The 16,572-nt window shown below is 37.5% G+C and overlaps 1 protein-coding gene and 1 non-coding gene across 3 annotated transcripts in view; one reads left to right on the top strand and one right to left on the bottom strand.

The window, feature by feature from the left end:
• Positions 1 to 110: 110 nt before the first annotated feature.
• On the bottom strand, positions 111 to 183 carry trnar-ccg (transfer RNA arginine (anticodon CCG)). Its single transcript has one exon. It is a non-coding gene; the product is annotated as a tRNA-Arg (tRNA).
• Positions 184 to 2,936: 2,753 nt separating this feature from the next.
• The window catches only part of LOC148360592 (E3 ubiquitin-protein ligase SMURF2-like), a 50,522-nt gene continuing 36,886 nt past the window's right edge, over positions 2,937 to 16,572 (top strand). For both annotated transcript variants that reach the window (XM_088341466.1, XM_088341465.1), the window contains exon 1: positions 2,937 to 3,316. In XM_088341466.1, coding sequence (XP_088197592.1) covers positions 3,265 to 3,316 — 52 coding nt within the window. In that variant the 5' untranslated portion in view covers positions 2,937 to 3,264. The remainder of the gene's footprint in view (positions 3,317 to 16,572) is intronic.

Genomic DNA, 16,572 nt, shown 5'->3' with positions numbered 1-16,572 from the left:
AGAAATAAGAACAGATAGATATATATTCCAGATTTTAATGTTTTAAAAGCAATTGAAGTTATCTAATTATTTAAGTCTGAATGAAGTATGACAGGTTTACCGCACAAAAACGACCCAGATGGGACTCGAACCCACAATCCCCAGCTCCGGAGGCTGATGCCTTATCCATTAGGCCACTGGGTCGTCATAGTTAAATGATGTGAAATTTTTAAAGCATATACACTACATAAAAATGCTACCTGTATTTCCATTTTTGACGTGAAACAATGACATCATACTTCTTTTTACAATTTTCACTAACATCGATGACGACACCCTTTCATTAAAAAAAGAGAAAAAGAGTTTGGATGATTTTAGACACTAGATGGCGACGGTGTAAAGGTTTCGATTGTGTCAGTTTCCTGCGGACTGTATCGGTATTTTCATGTTCATTTCTTAGCAAATATAAATAAATGAAGGCGTTTAATAAAAACTTAAATATTTCCAGAAGTGTCTTTGAGCGATGAAAGCACATAACTAGCACTTATTTCCATAAACGGTATGTTTTTTCCTGTAGTTTTAGTTGAAAATTAATTAAAAGAAACTAAATATGAATAAAATTACTAAATTTTGTAAAGGCTTGGGGAGTAACGGAATACATGGAACGGCAAAAATGATGTTGGCAAGCTGTTTGGATTTATTTTCATTTTGTTTCTGTCGCATTTTATGTTCGTTTTGCCAGAGATCAAAGAGATCAAAGCCAGGAGAGAAAGCTTACCACGTGTTGTGAGTAATCATTTTATTCATGCACGCTAAACATAACCAACTGCATCTTACATTAGATCTCATTATTTGAAACATCTGAGAGCCCTTGTGATTGGTCCATATGCATTTTTCCCCATGGATTCTGTGTTATTAACCTTAAATTTGTTGAGTTTTTTTAAGTATAAAGTATATGAAAAAATATAGAAGTATATGAGTATTAAAAGGTTCAAACTTTGCAACATTGCTAAAATTCAACCTATGCTGTCCCAGCCTGACGAGGGGATTATAATTCATGTGTTTGTCACCTCCCGTCTCGATGACTGTAATGCCCTACTCTCTGGTCCCCCCAAATCCAAAACCAAGAGCCTGCAGATGGTATGAAATGCTGCAGCCAGGCTTTTAACTAAGACAAGAAAGTTTGATCACATGACCCCGATTTTAGCTAACCTGCATTGGCTCCCTGTTAGCGTAAGACGTGATATTAAGGTTCTCTTGGTATTATACAAAATCATTGACCCTCATATCTTTCAGATTTAATTTCCCCCTATGTTCCGGTCCGGAGCCTTCGCTCTGAAAATGCTGGTCTACTAGTGATCCCAAGAGCCAAGAAGAAACCCGGGGGTTCGAGAATGTTCTCCATTCGGGCCCCGGTACTGTGGGATGCTCTTCCCCCTGAGATCCGATCTCCAACCTCAGTGGAATGGAAATGTTTAAATCTAGGCTCAAAACACACTTTTTCCTTGCCCTCATGTAGGTTTTAGATCAGAGGATGGTGTTCTAATAGTCTGTAGTTTGCAGTAATCTGTGGTCTGTGCAGCCCTTTGAGACTCCTCGTGATTAAGGGTGTCACAAATAAACTTGACTCAACTTGAGAGTGAAAAATAAATGCTATTATTGTTTAGTAGAATAATGGATTAAAAATACTATCCATTCATTTTGTGCTTTATATCATATTATTAGTAGTAATATACCGATCAAGAGATCCCAAAAATCTGTCTTTTTTCTTTTTTTCCCCCTTTTTCTTCTTTTGCACCTAGCATTTTACGTATTTCTTTCCACTTTTTTTACTTTCTTTCATTTTCCCTACATCCACTTTTCTTTGGGTGGGCAAAACGTATCTTTGGTTTGGCACTGCCCACCCCTGCCCCCCACTGGTAACGCCCCTGAATAAAACTGTACTCATTGAAAGAAATGTAATTACACATATATTTCCCACATATATATTTCGAAAACTGGGGGAACAAAATACTAAAATAAGAAACTGTATTCCTTGTAAAAATGTATTGTTTTGATGGCAAAATAAACATTGGTTTTGACTATTTCACTTTTTGAAGTGGCTTAATACACAAACTTGTTTGTTACATATATAATTTTAATAATTTAAATACAATTTAAATAACATGTCTTAAAGGGCTCCACAGACTATAGAAATTAAAAAACAATACCACTGAAATAAATGGTATTATTATTATACTATAACACAAAAACACTACATTTTTAGAACTATAATACAATAATGAAAAATAATACGACAGAAATAAATCCTAAAATAATATTACTGCAGGAATAAAACGAAAATACTGCAAAAACACACAAAGACACTACAATAGAAACACTATAATATAAAAATACCAGTACAGAAATACGACAAAAATCATCTTAAAAAATTACAACGAAACTACATTTATATACTAATTTAAATCGTTCTAAAATTACCTACCGACAGAATAAAATGATATTTACATTTTCCCCCTAGAAAATAAATTGTACACGTAATAAAATGTTCTTTTAAACATCTGCACTACAAAATAAAATGACATAGTTTTGTATGAAAAATCAGGAAAACATCACTTTTTTTATATTCAGAAAAAAATATATTATTATAAATGATTTTGAGTGTTTTTATTAATGACTATTGCTCCTTATGTTAAATTAAATAGTTTTTACATTTTTTAAAACTACAACTTTGTAATCTCATTACGGAATCGTTTTCTCTCTTAAAGTTTTTGAGATTACTATCGGAACCCTATCTTTAAATTTTCAAAGTAAAACGGTTTACCTGATTTGAACCTACGTTTCTATTTTAGCACTGAGCTCAACTTTGCTGTATGAGTTTTATTTTGAAAGAGTATACCGGATAATACTTAAACCCATTTCACACGACGTGCTTTGCACTACTTCACTCACTCATCACGAAGCACCCGAGCTGAGAGCCGTCTTGGAATGCCCGGATGGAGTGCGAACCTTTCACTTAAATTTATTTGTATTCCTTTTTAAAAAAAAAATATTTTTTCCCTTTTTAACCCTTTTCACAGGAGTATTCATATTTATTTCCTTTTCAAACGAGGAGTATATTTTTAAAAAAATATTTTCTTGGTGTTTAGCTCACACCGGTCAATGATGTGCTATGGTGACACAAGAAGCTAATACGACGCTAGCAGGAGGAGGTGGAGGGGCTAATTTTGATAAAACCCGGCGAATAAATCCGATTTATTAGCTAATTTTCAACCACTGAGGGGAATGTCGAACCAAGGAGTTCGGAGGAATGGCCCAGTAAAGCTGCGGTTGACAGGTAAGTGAATTTAAGTAGCCCCCAACCCCCCTTCCTCTCCCTTCCTGCACCGTTAGCATGGTAGCATGCTAGCTAACATCTGCTGATGGTCAGCTGGCGATGTGGCACGTACAATTCTTGCATTTTTCTATTTTTTTAGTCGTGAAATATCTCCTAAAGGTTCTTCACGAAGCGCCCCTTGAACTAGAATCTTGTCAATTGTCGTGATTTCCTTGCACCGGGCAAGACTAGCAGGATATACGATGCAGTGCAAATGCAGTGCAAATTAATGAGGGATTAAAGTAATTAAACTGTATTGACCCAAACCATCAAACATGCTTGTTTTAAACTATTACTGACTTATTTCATAAATTGTATTCCTATATTTTAGGGGAAGTGTTTTCCTATAGTATTTTGTGAGACCCTGGCGGTTGGACAGTCTAGGGGTGTCTGGAGGAATGGTCCAAACTAGCATTGGATTCTTGCATTGCTCGAAAATGTGCAAATGAATCATGCACTCTAAAGAAATCCTCTTTTCCCATTAATTTAAGTATATATATTTTTTTCTGTAATTTTGGCTGTCAGCCTGAATTGAGCACGGAAGCTAGATCTATGATCAATGTGTGCCCTTTTCTATTCTGTTCAACTCTAAGCATTTTAAGTGACAAATTTATTATTTTGAAATGTATTGATCCAAACCCTCAATGTTTGTTTTAAACTGCCTTATTTTTTGAAATGTTATTCATGTATTATAGTGGCAGTGTTTTCCTATAGTGTGAGACCCTGGTGGTTGAACAGTCTAGGGGTGTCTGGAGGAATGGTCCAAACTAGCATTGGATTGTTGCATTGCTCGAAAATGTGCAAATGAATCATGCACTCTAAAGAAATCCTCTTTTCCCCTCAGTTTAAGTATTTTTTTTCTTGTAATTTTGGCTGTCGTCAGCCTGAAATGAGCACGCAAGCTAGATTTTTGATCAATGTGTGACTATTTTTTCAACTCTAAGCATTGTAATTGTCAAAACTATTGTTATTTTACATGTGAAACACATAACAATATTAACATATGTCACTAGTATCGTGACCTAAAACGGCGTGATGAGACGAAATTGATTGCAGTTTCCTATGTCATCTTTACCACTAGTGTTCCAGTGGTCAGAACTCTGTGCTCTCAATTACCTCTGGAATCCGGGTTCAATTCTTGTTGCACCAAACAAGTCATAAGAAGCAAGACGAGAGTTTATACCAATTTCTCATATAAAATTAGAGGTGCGGGTTATATACCATAAAGAAAAATATGATCATGTTTTAAATAATACAAGTTCATGAGACTGGTGGCACCTATTAATCCCCGGTGGCCCGCCAGAATATTCGTATGGTATGGGAAACACTGAGGGGGTTTGTGATACAGCTTTTTCTTTTCCAATACCATAGAGAGGCTCCCGAGAGGCATGTGACTTTTTAAGTAGCCGCCATATTGAAGTACAAGCTAAAAATGGAAGGAGATGCAACTACAAATCGATCCTTGTACTTAATAAGTGTAGAGAGGGTTTAAGGCACTAGAAACTAGAAAAAGTTGAGGGTAAATAACAACATAGAGCCGTATCCAATGAAAAAGGACAAGCTGTCTTCCAATCCCAGTGTTTTACTTGCAAGTTCATACCAAGACATACTATTTATACATACTACTTGAAATATTGACCAAATCCATACACTCTTGACGAGCTAGCTCCACTAAGTATGTCTTAAACATGACTTTTTAGACATGCCACTTCTGATAGCTAACAACAGTTTAAGTTCGGTGTAAGATGTACACAAAGTTTATCAACTACAAGGACAAACTACAATGAAAATGAGATGGTCACCATTTGATTTTTTACTGGTCATTAATGTTTACTTGCATAAATATGAACATTTCAGGCTTCAACTTATCATTCTTTTATCAAATGGTAACTGTTGTTAGTTAACCTCAACTTTTCCTTGTATCTCGTCTTAATACTTTTTAAGCTTATAAATTACGCTGATTGATCTGTTGTTGTGTCTTCATTCTTTCCCCTGTAATCGAATAAGTTGGTCGCTTAAAAGTCATGTGTCCCTGAAAACCTATCTGATAGATAAGCATTTTGAAAACTTATTTCACAACTAAATTAACTTGATTCATTCACAAATAATTACCATATGTAGGAGCTTTTCATTGTAATTAGGCATTTTATATACTTTTTTGTGGTCTATAAGGCGTACCAGATTATAAGGTACGCATTAAAATTTCTTTGTTTTTTTTAGGTTTGCCTTATTGTCCGGAAAATATGATAATTACGATTGAACTAGCAGTCTAGGGTTTTCACGCATTTTTCCTGATAGAGACATTACGCAGATGTAAGAACATTACCATTCCAAGTGACTTAGTTTATCGATAACAACGCATTGAACATTTTTTACAAGATTAGACATGGCAATCCAAGAAAAACATGTAATAAATTGTATGTGCATCAGAAAATGAATGCAGTGAAAATCTTGGTGGTGCAATGGCATTAGCAGCAACCTTGTGCAAAATTTATATCTAAAATCTGAATATTTCCATACTCAGGCAAGTGTCTTTGGGCGTGATAACAATCCACGGAGCACCCACTGGCAGTCGGCATTTCTTTGCGCTCTACTGACTTTCCTCAGAGTCTGATGTAATCGATGTATTTTGTCTTAAAGTAACGAGCCAGTTAAGCTTCGGGCTGTCGCGTTGGTTTTGGTGGTCGTTTGTGTAATGGATGTTTGATTTGAAAGCTTACACTAGCTTATCACAGTTGCGTACCAACTGCTTAAAGAGTTTGCCTCGCCTTTACAGGGTAGGGGCATTAAAACTTGCCTCTGATTGGCAGGCGCTGTTAAAATGCCCACTGTGATCATTCTTGTTGGCCAAACACTTCATCACTCAAATAACTGGAACTCTAAATCCTTGATAGGAACGCATTATCTTGCGATTACACTATCGCACTACCTCAAGTCGCGATATCGATTAGCTTTCCGTTAATCGTGCAGCACTACTCCAGACTGGACGGAGAGCTTTCATGTGCTGTGTTGATGATGCTCTGCAAGGTTCTCCTGCCAGAAATAACTATTTTTGCATTTTTGTCCAAGTACAACCTGTGCTGAAGCTGAAATAGGAACAGATGCTGAATCCTTATCTAACCCACCAGCAAACTAATTCCTTCAAGTCCCGTTAGCACTCGTACACCAAGCACCGATTTCCCCGAACGTTACAACACACACCAACTACGATAGCGCTGTGTTCCTCTGCCCGTCTGAGATTTGCACGCTAAGTGAGTACAGGAAGATGCTGGAGGCAAACGGAGGCAATGGATCTTAAAATCGGACACACTCCCCCTTCCTTGCAGGAGTTAAGGGATTCATCCCCTCATACATCTCATGTCAAGCGCCTTTGAGTGGATCCAGATTCCAACAAAACACCTTTCTGGACCGTGAGATCGCATCAAGGGTCTGCTTGGATGGGCAGCCAGCCCTGTTGGGGCATAACATACTACTGAATCATCGGGAAACAAAAAAGTTTGTAGTTTTGTGTTTTTTCAGTGGGAAGACTCACACTATTGATATTATTATGCCCACATATTTTGAGCGTGTTGTATCTTGGACATTTTACATTTGATTCACTCAATTCAAATGTGAATACATTCACATTATTCCATTGATGAGTGCCCACTCTCATTTTCTTTTACCAAGATTCACATTTTTCTAATAGTTCCTGGTTTTACAGAAATTTCCTTCCCAACAATTTTGTATGCAATATTTCGCATTTCCCATTTTCAATTCAAATAAATCTTAATCTCATCTCATTAGCCACACCGCTTATCCTCAGTAGGGTCGCGGGGTGCTGGAGCCCATCCCAGCAATCATCGGGCAGTGGGCAGGGGACACCCTGAACTGGTTGCCAGTCAATCGCAGGGCACACGGGGACAGACAACTCAATTGCTCATTCATACCTAGGGACAATTTGGACCGGCCAATTCACCTGTAATGCATGTTTTTGGAATGTGGGAGGAAACCGGAGTGCCCGGAGGAAACCCACGCAAGCGCGGGGAGAACATACAAACTCCGCACAGGAAGTCTGGAGCTGGATTTGAACCCACGCAGGAAGTTCCCAAGACATGAACTGTGCCGCACATGCGCTAACCACTGCGCCGCCGTGCTGCCTCTTAATTTTATATTGGGGACTATTTTACAACATATCTTCAATATATATTTCACATTTTTTACAGGTTTATAACACATCAAATGATCTATGTTTTACACAACTCCTTCAATAACTTTCACATTTTTTGATGCTTTCAAAGCATCCCATCAATACTTTCAACTTTTTTCTATATTACTAACATCACATTCAATATTTTTCATGTTGCAAAAGTGTTACCATCTTTATTTCACATACTTTCAATTACTTTGTTCACACTTTCACTTAATTTTTGTAATTTTCAGTCCTTTTCAGTAATATTTCATAGTTTCATACTCATCAGTACTTTCTAATATTTAAGTAATTTTTCACACTCTTTCATGGCTTTTTAGTATTATCACTTTTATTATACTCTTCACTACTTTTTGTACTTATCAACTTTTTGGGGGGTATTTTTTAGTAACTTCCTATAATTTAGTATTTATTTTATACTTTTCCGTAATTTCAAAACATTTTATCTTATCTTATTTTCTTTATATATTAACATCTTTCATGGAACACTTAATTTTAATTTATACAACACTATTTCAAATACTTTCACTGAGTTATTTCAACCTGTTTCCTCTTGACGCGCAATTTCCAAAAATTGCCTTATATTTCTCTGTATGTGATGGGAAAGCTGTGCAACCTGGAGTTTGGACAGTCAAGTGAACATCTTCCACTTTTTTGTCACTAGCTGAAAATGTTCCAACTAAAGATCTCTGGTCAGCTGTTTTCATGCACAATACTGTGTCTCCATGTGAACGGACACATCCTTGCTGCAAAACTTCCCATTACCCGATCCCAGACTAAAAACAGGCGGAAGGATGACCCGTCTTCTTTTACGACTTTTGTAGAATCTCGACGTAAGAGATATCCTTTCGCGACAGACAGAGTATAAATCTACGACTCACATTTCTTCTCTGAGGTTTCACATTCCTGAGATTCCGTCTTAAGACCACTGCGACCCATTTAAAACCATTCCCCATATGGAGGAGGGAGGGGAAAAAAAGTCCAGGGCACAGAAAGAAGGGCTTAGTTTAAAGTGTGTAGATCTTATTACTCCACTTTCCTGTAATGCAGCGGGTGAGAAGCAGTAAATCACAGGGATGTGTCATTCAGGCGGAGCACAGGCAACATTTATCATCACACATGCCAAAACTGGGGGATCCAATGGTAGACGGAACCAGTGGGAGTCCAGATAGTACAGATGGCGAAGGGAAAACGTCTTGCTGTATTATGACCATGTGCACGTTGGCCACATTAGGTATACAAGCCAATGCTTTCCAAAGCGATATAGGATTCAAATATCATTGCTTAGAAATACCTAACATAAAATCATTTCTCTTTCCTTTTGTAATTGCATGAAAGTTAAACATTCAAGACATAGTTTTACTAACATCTGACAATTAGAAGTTGTAACATTAAAGATGAGCAGAAGTTTTTTCAAGTTTTTCCTGAGGTTTTAAAGGTGGTCTGTGCAACCCTTTGAGACTTTGTGATTCGGGACTATACTAATAAACATGACGAGTGCTAAATTGTTACAATCCTCAAACCAGTTACTTAATTATAATTCAGGAGGAAAGCTACCAAATACCAAGAGTCTTCCGCAGTCTACTAAGTCAGTTTATAGAGAATTATGAATACTAAAAAATGTTCATTTTTATTCTGTATGGTGCTCTTGTTGTAAACACAAAGGCTAGTTCAATACATTTCCAGTGCATATTTAAACACACAATATCAGTGCTTTATGGAACTTCAGTGGTCCTTCACTACTTGCATTTTAATCACTATTTCTGTTCATTTTTACAAATCTAACCATTGTATTAATACAACGTTTGTACTATAAAATTATTAATCAATGCTACTTTGTTTTTGAGCATCTTAGGTCATTACTGTCAACATCCAAGAGACACCTGTGAGCTAAAAATGATATTCTTAGTTGCTTCTAAGGAAAAAAAAACAACTAAAAATGATTTGTATTCACTCTGAAATTAAATTTTCAATATTTTGCGCCTCAGATATCAATTCAATCAGCACAAAACGTATTCAAAAATTCCGATATTGGCTGTAGAGAAAATTGGTTTAAATTATTTTTATTTTGTTCTGATAGTAGCACTTATCAATTTCATCTTCCCTTACTGTTCTCTTTTTACAAAAACAGGTTAGTCTGTGGTAATTGGTTTCTTGTTTTGGAATTTAAGGGGAACGGGATTTACCTTCCTTCTAATTGTCTGCAGTCCTGAGGTTACAACTATATTGATCTTTAAAATATTCATTTTGTAACTGGAAACGAATAAGCCAATCTGCCTCTTCCAGATTGGGCACGTTGCTCCAGGAAGGCATCGTACTTCTAATCCAAGAACAGTCGTCTTGTAACCAGAACTCCAATTGAATGACGTGGTATGCATAAAAAAAAAAAATGCAATCAACATGATTTTGACTTTGGAGATCCGCTGTCCAATCGATTTTCTTCTTGCCTGGTGCCGTCAGACTGTTTGCACCAAAGGCGCTGGTGTTTCGCTCCCCGGGTTGCACCCGAAGATCCATGACTCATTAACTGTGATGACTCGCACTAGCTCGCTCAGTCTCGTCATCGCTCACTCTGCTCATTGTTTGACAGCCTGACCCAGAGGAATCTCGTGTGAAAGCTTGTGGAATGGCTGAAGCCGACTAAGGTTATTTGGCGTTGAAGAGTAAGCTCGTAGACTGGGTTTGGTATTCATCTTTTTTGACAATCGTCTGGGGAATCCTTATCGCCACCCTAAACAAGCGCGCAAAACTGAAAAATTGATCTCTCTTCAGCTCCATTAAATATGGATACTTGTATCTTATTTGTCGACTAATTCGGAATTTACTTAGCTGCTTAATGTTATTGTATTATTTTTCTTTGCACTATTATATAACTTAGCCCAGCATCCATGCACTATCTTTTGAATATCCCTGCCTATTTGTCCTGACATTCTTTTCTTATTTCTCTTTTAAGTCTTTATTACGTGTTTATCCTGGAGTTATGTTCACCAGGTTGTTTTTGAATATGTGGGGTTTTGCTCCCCCACATGAAACAATACTTGTTTCCACGGTTACCAGTAGCAGGAGAAATCTCCATCTGATGCAGACACACCCCCTCCATCAAATGGTCGCCGTTGTTTTTCGGTGTAAAACGTCTGATGAGTCTGACCTCGGCACCGAAGGACAGTGGTGTGTGACAATATTGATATTGGATCCTAAACCACTGGGGACAAACTAATTTGTTCCAACATTTTGACTATCACATTGTAAAATATGCATTTTATCTCTTTCATATTTTTGTCGAAAAACAAAGTTTTTGGTGATTGCGATACGTCCTTACAACCTCTAGTCTTGTTGGAAACAATGTCCACTATGTTGTTATCAATGACAATAAATAATTAAAAAATGGAATGAAACTAGCGATGCTTGATAATTATTCGGCCGATAGTCACGGAAGAATAACATCTAAATATGACGTTAGTTATCAGCCCAATACACCTTACGGCAGGGTTTGGGTAACCGCCAAACCCTCTCTCCATACAAAACCTTATTCTTCAGCACATTTCATTTCACTGTGTGAAATATGAGGATTTGATAAAATTAATATAATAATGATGCCAGAGCCTGTGTACCATATAAATACAGAACTTAAAATTTGTCTCCGGCATTTACTTAAGTGTTAAGTCTAATTTTGACCGAAATTTTTGTCATAAATGATGGCTTCAAGGTGCGAGCCAAAATATGCAAACGAGGATCCCTACGTATTTACCCTGGGCGCGGACGAAAAAAGGGGGTACTTGCGCTCTTTGCATCCTTATCGCTCACCCATTCAAATTGGTGCTTTGGTAGAGCTTTTAGGTATTTAAAAATAAGTTATGATAAAAAGCTACATAATTATCTCAATAATGAACATGGATTGTTTAATGATCTTCCGTATAAAGGATTCCTTAGCGATGTACGGCCAAAACAAGTTTTTTTGTATGACATTTTAACTGTAAACAGTTTGGAAATGTGTCCTATATATACTGTACAGTACCACCATTTACTTCAGCGTTAGTTGGGTTTCGTCTGCACTACAATTGGCTTTGCTCTCGCAAATTTGAAACGGCATGGTGAAAATTTACTACTTTGTCTCCGAGTCATACGTATTCATGAAAAGAGCCATATATGGCTCGCGAGCCATAGGTTCCCGAGAGTGGGAAAGGTGAGATGGCACAACATTCATTTGGACAGGTAACTTAAAATTAGTTTTACCTGGTTATATCAGTATCAGAAATTATTTTCCCCCCATTTTATTAACACTCCACTTATTGAAACATAAATATTTTGTTTGTTTGTTGTACATGATTCAATTGTTTGTTTGTTTGTACATGATTCAGATTGAATCGTTTCTTGTACATGATTCAATTGTTTGTTTGTTTGTACATGATTCAAATTGAATCGTTTCTCCGGCGCCGTCACGAATGGCAGCCACTCCAGCAGCTCCCGTGTTATTTTCGATTGTTCTGTTATTTTCGATTGTTCTCAGCTTAGGGATGCTGCTGGAAAAGTGAATTTCCCTTCGGGGATGAATAAAGTATCTATCTATCTATCTATCTATCTATCTATAGGTTATTACTGACGATTGATAAGTCAAGCTCTACACTACTTTTTGGAGACCTAGTTACCGAAGCTGTATAATGCTGTTGTAATAGTGGACAAATATAAAGACAAACCGAAAAATAATTGGATTTCGGAGGTGTCTGCATTTATTTGTAAATAAAGCCTGCTGTTCCAAAAAAGTTTTCGATTATCGGTCTACAGAAGCCTGATTTTTTTTTTTTTCAGGTACCGTTTGGAAAAACTGTTATCCCAATAAAACACAGGGCCTCGTTTTGTGTTAGCCTCTGGCCGACTGTCGGGCACGATCTGCTTTTCCGATCACTTTGAAACTCTGTGGCATCCGTGTACTCCTGAGCAGGAAAATGGAAAGACTGAACACCTCCATCTTGCGTAAGCAGAATAACCGGAGAGAGGAGGTGGGCTTTTGTTAAGTTGCATGGCTTAAACTTTCCAGGAATAGGGGGGAGGATTTTCCTGCCATGTGTGTTAAGAGAAATTTCCCTTGTTACTTTTATTTCAGGTAGAGTTGCATTGAAATGTGAAGTTGACTTTATCATCCCAGTATGTTGCCTTAACCTTTGTGTCTTCATGCATCTTCTTTCAAACAAGAATCTGGTCCAGACATTCAATGACTCGTGGCTCCAGTTTGGTGTGTTTTAACTTATTTTTACAAACCACATGTGTGCACTTCTTAAAGACCTGCTTTAAATTCCCTCGGTATTACATCAATAGTAAACACAAACAGCTTTTGCATGTTTGATATTTTGATTGTTCAGCGGTTGCAATAAAGCAGGTTGGGGTCTTTCGGGATCACTTTCTCCTTCCTTCTGCTACTGTTTCTGTGGTCAGACAGCCCACTGCTGTGTGTCTGTGTGCACACAAACGTGTCTGGTAGACCATTCAACATGACTCCTTTTACAAACACTCAAATTGCATCCTCTTAACTGCAAGGCTGTTTCCATTTTCAGTGTGGGAGACGACAGACCGGCTGAAGCATGCCATTTATTCAAGAAAAAAATGTTGCATTGAGGAATTGAACATCCTACTACTGATATCTTTCCATACATTTTCACAGAATGTTTCATAATCTAATGCACAAGTATGGTAACTTTTATCAAAAGATCACAAAGATGGTACAGGTATATAACGCTTCAATTCAAACTTCCCGTTTTTGGTTTGTTTTGTCTTTAGGTTACTGACTTTGAATAGGTTTTTATTCCCAAAAGTGACAGTGTGTAATAGCTCACTACTAGAAGCCGTTGTGGCTCAGAATAAAGCTGATATGGCGTGTATTTGAAGAAGACTCATTATGGAAGCATGATGTGTACCACTTTGCCATTTCCAGTTTACTAATGTTAATCCCCGTGAGCAACAAAAAACGGCTGGATACACCCGGAGCAGGTGAAAAGAGCTGTTGGCTAGAGTTATCCGAGCTGGTGTCAGTTGCTAACTTTAGCGGATAGCGAGGGTTGATGCTTAAAAGAACAAACCATACGCAAACTTTATTTACACTGAGCTAACTATAACAGCTAGCAGTAAGCCATAGCCTGAAGCAAAGTGGGTAATGTGAGTGGCTAGAGAAGTACACTTTAATTACCAGGATCAGTGCCAATCACATGTAGATAGTACATGTGTTTTTTGCTTATTATTTGAGTCAATTGTTTTTTTTCCAATAAATTTTTTTTACATCACTAAAGGTTTATTATGCACATGTATGTTTAATTAAATAACAGAATTAATCTGTGTTGATCTATTAAAAACAAGTGACCTATAGACAAGCATATGCTCAGATTTAAGATTGTATTTATGTAGAAAAGTCCTTGAATGTATTCTCATAATTAGTTACATATTTGTCTTTGACACATTTTCAAGTCCTTACACTTGCGCTAAAAAAATGCATCCACCTCCTCCCTTAGCACTCTTTTTCTCTTTACTGCAGTGATCCTTTACTTAGGTAGCATGACCACTTGCTAAATCAAGGGACTGATTTCCTGGTCATATCAACGAGTTTTCTTAGAGCTATTCTCGACAGACTTGACGACCATTTGATTCTTTGCTTCCATGTGCGGAACTGACTCCAAACATGTCATTTTATAAAAAAATTATGGCATAAAATAAGGTCTATTTGGCGGTTAAAAGCCAAGTTTCTGTAAATTCTGTAAGAATGCTACTGTCAGATGTCCTTGGTGCAAAAGATGTTCTCCCCAAAGCTTCTTCATTCCTCATCCCAGACTGTCTACGTTCCGTAGATTTCTGTTCCGAGATAGACGGCGCTCTCCCTTCCTCACATTCCGTCTGATTTCATTGTAGATTTCTGCCAAAATCTGTTTGTAGCTATATCATTCTGCTTATCGTCATGACTGAGATTTGCTAGAGACTGTAGAGCTTTGTCATATCCTCAAGGGATAACAGTAGACAGTTGGCGTCTGAAAAAAATGACATCATTATGGGAATCCTGAGCGTTCTTTGGGCTGAAGGAATTTAGTAAACGTAATCAGGCTCAGTTCACCAGTTTTGAGAATATTTTTCCAGACCATTACACGTTTCTACACTTTGGTGATCACGTTATGGTTAATTAAGTAGAGTTGACCCCAAGGAAACAACAATAATCCATTCTGAAGTGTTAATGGTAAAATGAAATTGCCTTACAGCACGAAATAATAACCTATGGTAATGCCTTCTGTACCAGATCATAAACGTTAAACTAAAACCAATGGCAGACCAGCATTTTAAATTACGTCGACCAGACGCACCAACACGTTTAATTTTATTAGTTCTTGGGCATAATTTGTTTTTGATGTTCTGTGGAGTGGAAGAGGCTGTAAAGAAGGACCCAAAAACATCTTATTCGACATCACAAAGTGGAAACATTGTAAGGCGGGGGTCACCATATCCCGGGGGTGTACTGGAATCACGTGCCCTTCTGCTCCTATATAATTTTCCATCATAGCGTCGCTGTGCGTTTTAGTAGGTGAACAAACGCCAGGAAGGCATGTGGACGGAAGGAGGAAGTGTTTTGTTTAACTGTTGAACAATGCTCTGAATGACAAAGCAGCCAGCAACAGAGTGAAGGCGAAGGACGTGTGCCTTAATTTTTTTTACCAATGACTAACAGCATTCACCTTGGATGAAAATTCGTCAGGACTTTCGAATGGAATTATCTTTTTTTTGTCATTGATTAAATAAACACTGAAACTGTGAGCCTCAGAAAGCACCATTGTCTGATAGTATCGGACACTTTAAGAAATCAGTTCTGTTTGCTGTTCTTAAAAAAAACTTTTTGGGTAGAGCACAGTTCGAATTTGGTTTTGAACCCGGTTCTTAACGGCGTGTTGGCATTAGCAACGTTTTAAATACTACTAATTGTGTTTAAACGTTTCCTCATGTTGAGGTTTTTGAGTTTTTCCTTGCCCTCATGTAGGTTTTAGATCGGGGGATGGTGTAATAATAGTCTGTGGTTTGCAGTGGTCTGAGCAGCCCTTTGAGACTCTTTGTGATTAAGGGCTATACAAATAAACATGACTTGACTTACTGTTGGTATCATCACATTTTTCCTCATTGAGACGGTGCCTATATTGCGAGAATATTAGTATTGGAATCGTCTTTATTCTCATTGATTACAACAAAGTGAACATGGTTTACAAGATTAGATGTGGAACTCCAGGGAAAAACATGTAATATAAGCAGCACATCCAACATTCTTTGACACATAATGATTCAAATTTTTCGACTTTCTCACTTTTTGTGTAATGTTCTGTCATTACAAGTAGAAAACCACAATTTATCTCAATTTCCTGATGTCAATCTTTTGGTCAGCGTCTAAAGCGAGCATCCGTTGGGCTTAAAAGGCTTTAAACGTAAGCTACTACCCCCTTTTCTCTTGAAGCGCTGACTTTGGAAAGTCCCTCGAGAAAACTAGTGGAAGTCCCTTGACACCAGCCCTGTTTTTTTCTGTTTACGAACTAGCACCTTTTGACCTGAACAAACGCTAACCTTCAGCCTGACCTTTGGATCCAGACGGACTGAGACGTTATAAACCTCCTGTCACCCTAACGGTTGCCCTTTGTTGTCAGAGGCACCCCGGGAATACGGGTCGACTCATTAACAAAAGGGCCTGAATTGCAGTTGTTTGAATTTCAAATACTGACCCTGCATGCATATTTTACACATATCTGGGGTCAGTTTAGGAAGCTATTAGGGATGCACAACGTTTCTCCCAATATCAATAACTGACAAAATCATACAACTGGAAAACCAATTCAGAGATTTGCGTCTCGTTGGCAAAGCTGTATAATATCTCCAAAAAGAAATGTCAGATAGACTAGAGCTTGACTTTATCAATATATTGTTCAATATCTCCTTTGTTAGTTAGATATTGTTATGAGCACCATTGCACAGACATATCAATATTACCAAAAGTGCATATGACTATGGGTGGGTGCATGAC

The sequence above is a fragment of the Urocampus carinirostris genome, chromosome 8, assembly GCF_059441175.1.
Source record: "Urocampus carinirostris isolate Australia breed hairy pipefish chromosome 8, RoL_Ucar_1.0, whole genome shotgun sequence".
In the NCBI taxonomy this organism is placed as follows: Eukaryota; Metazoa; Chordata; class Actinopteri; order Syngnathiformes; family Syngnathidae; genus Urocampus; species Urocampus carinirostris.
This window is presented reverse-complemented; position numbering and strand designations above follow the sequence as displayed.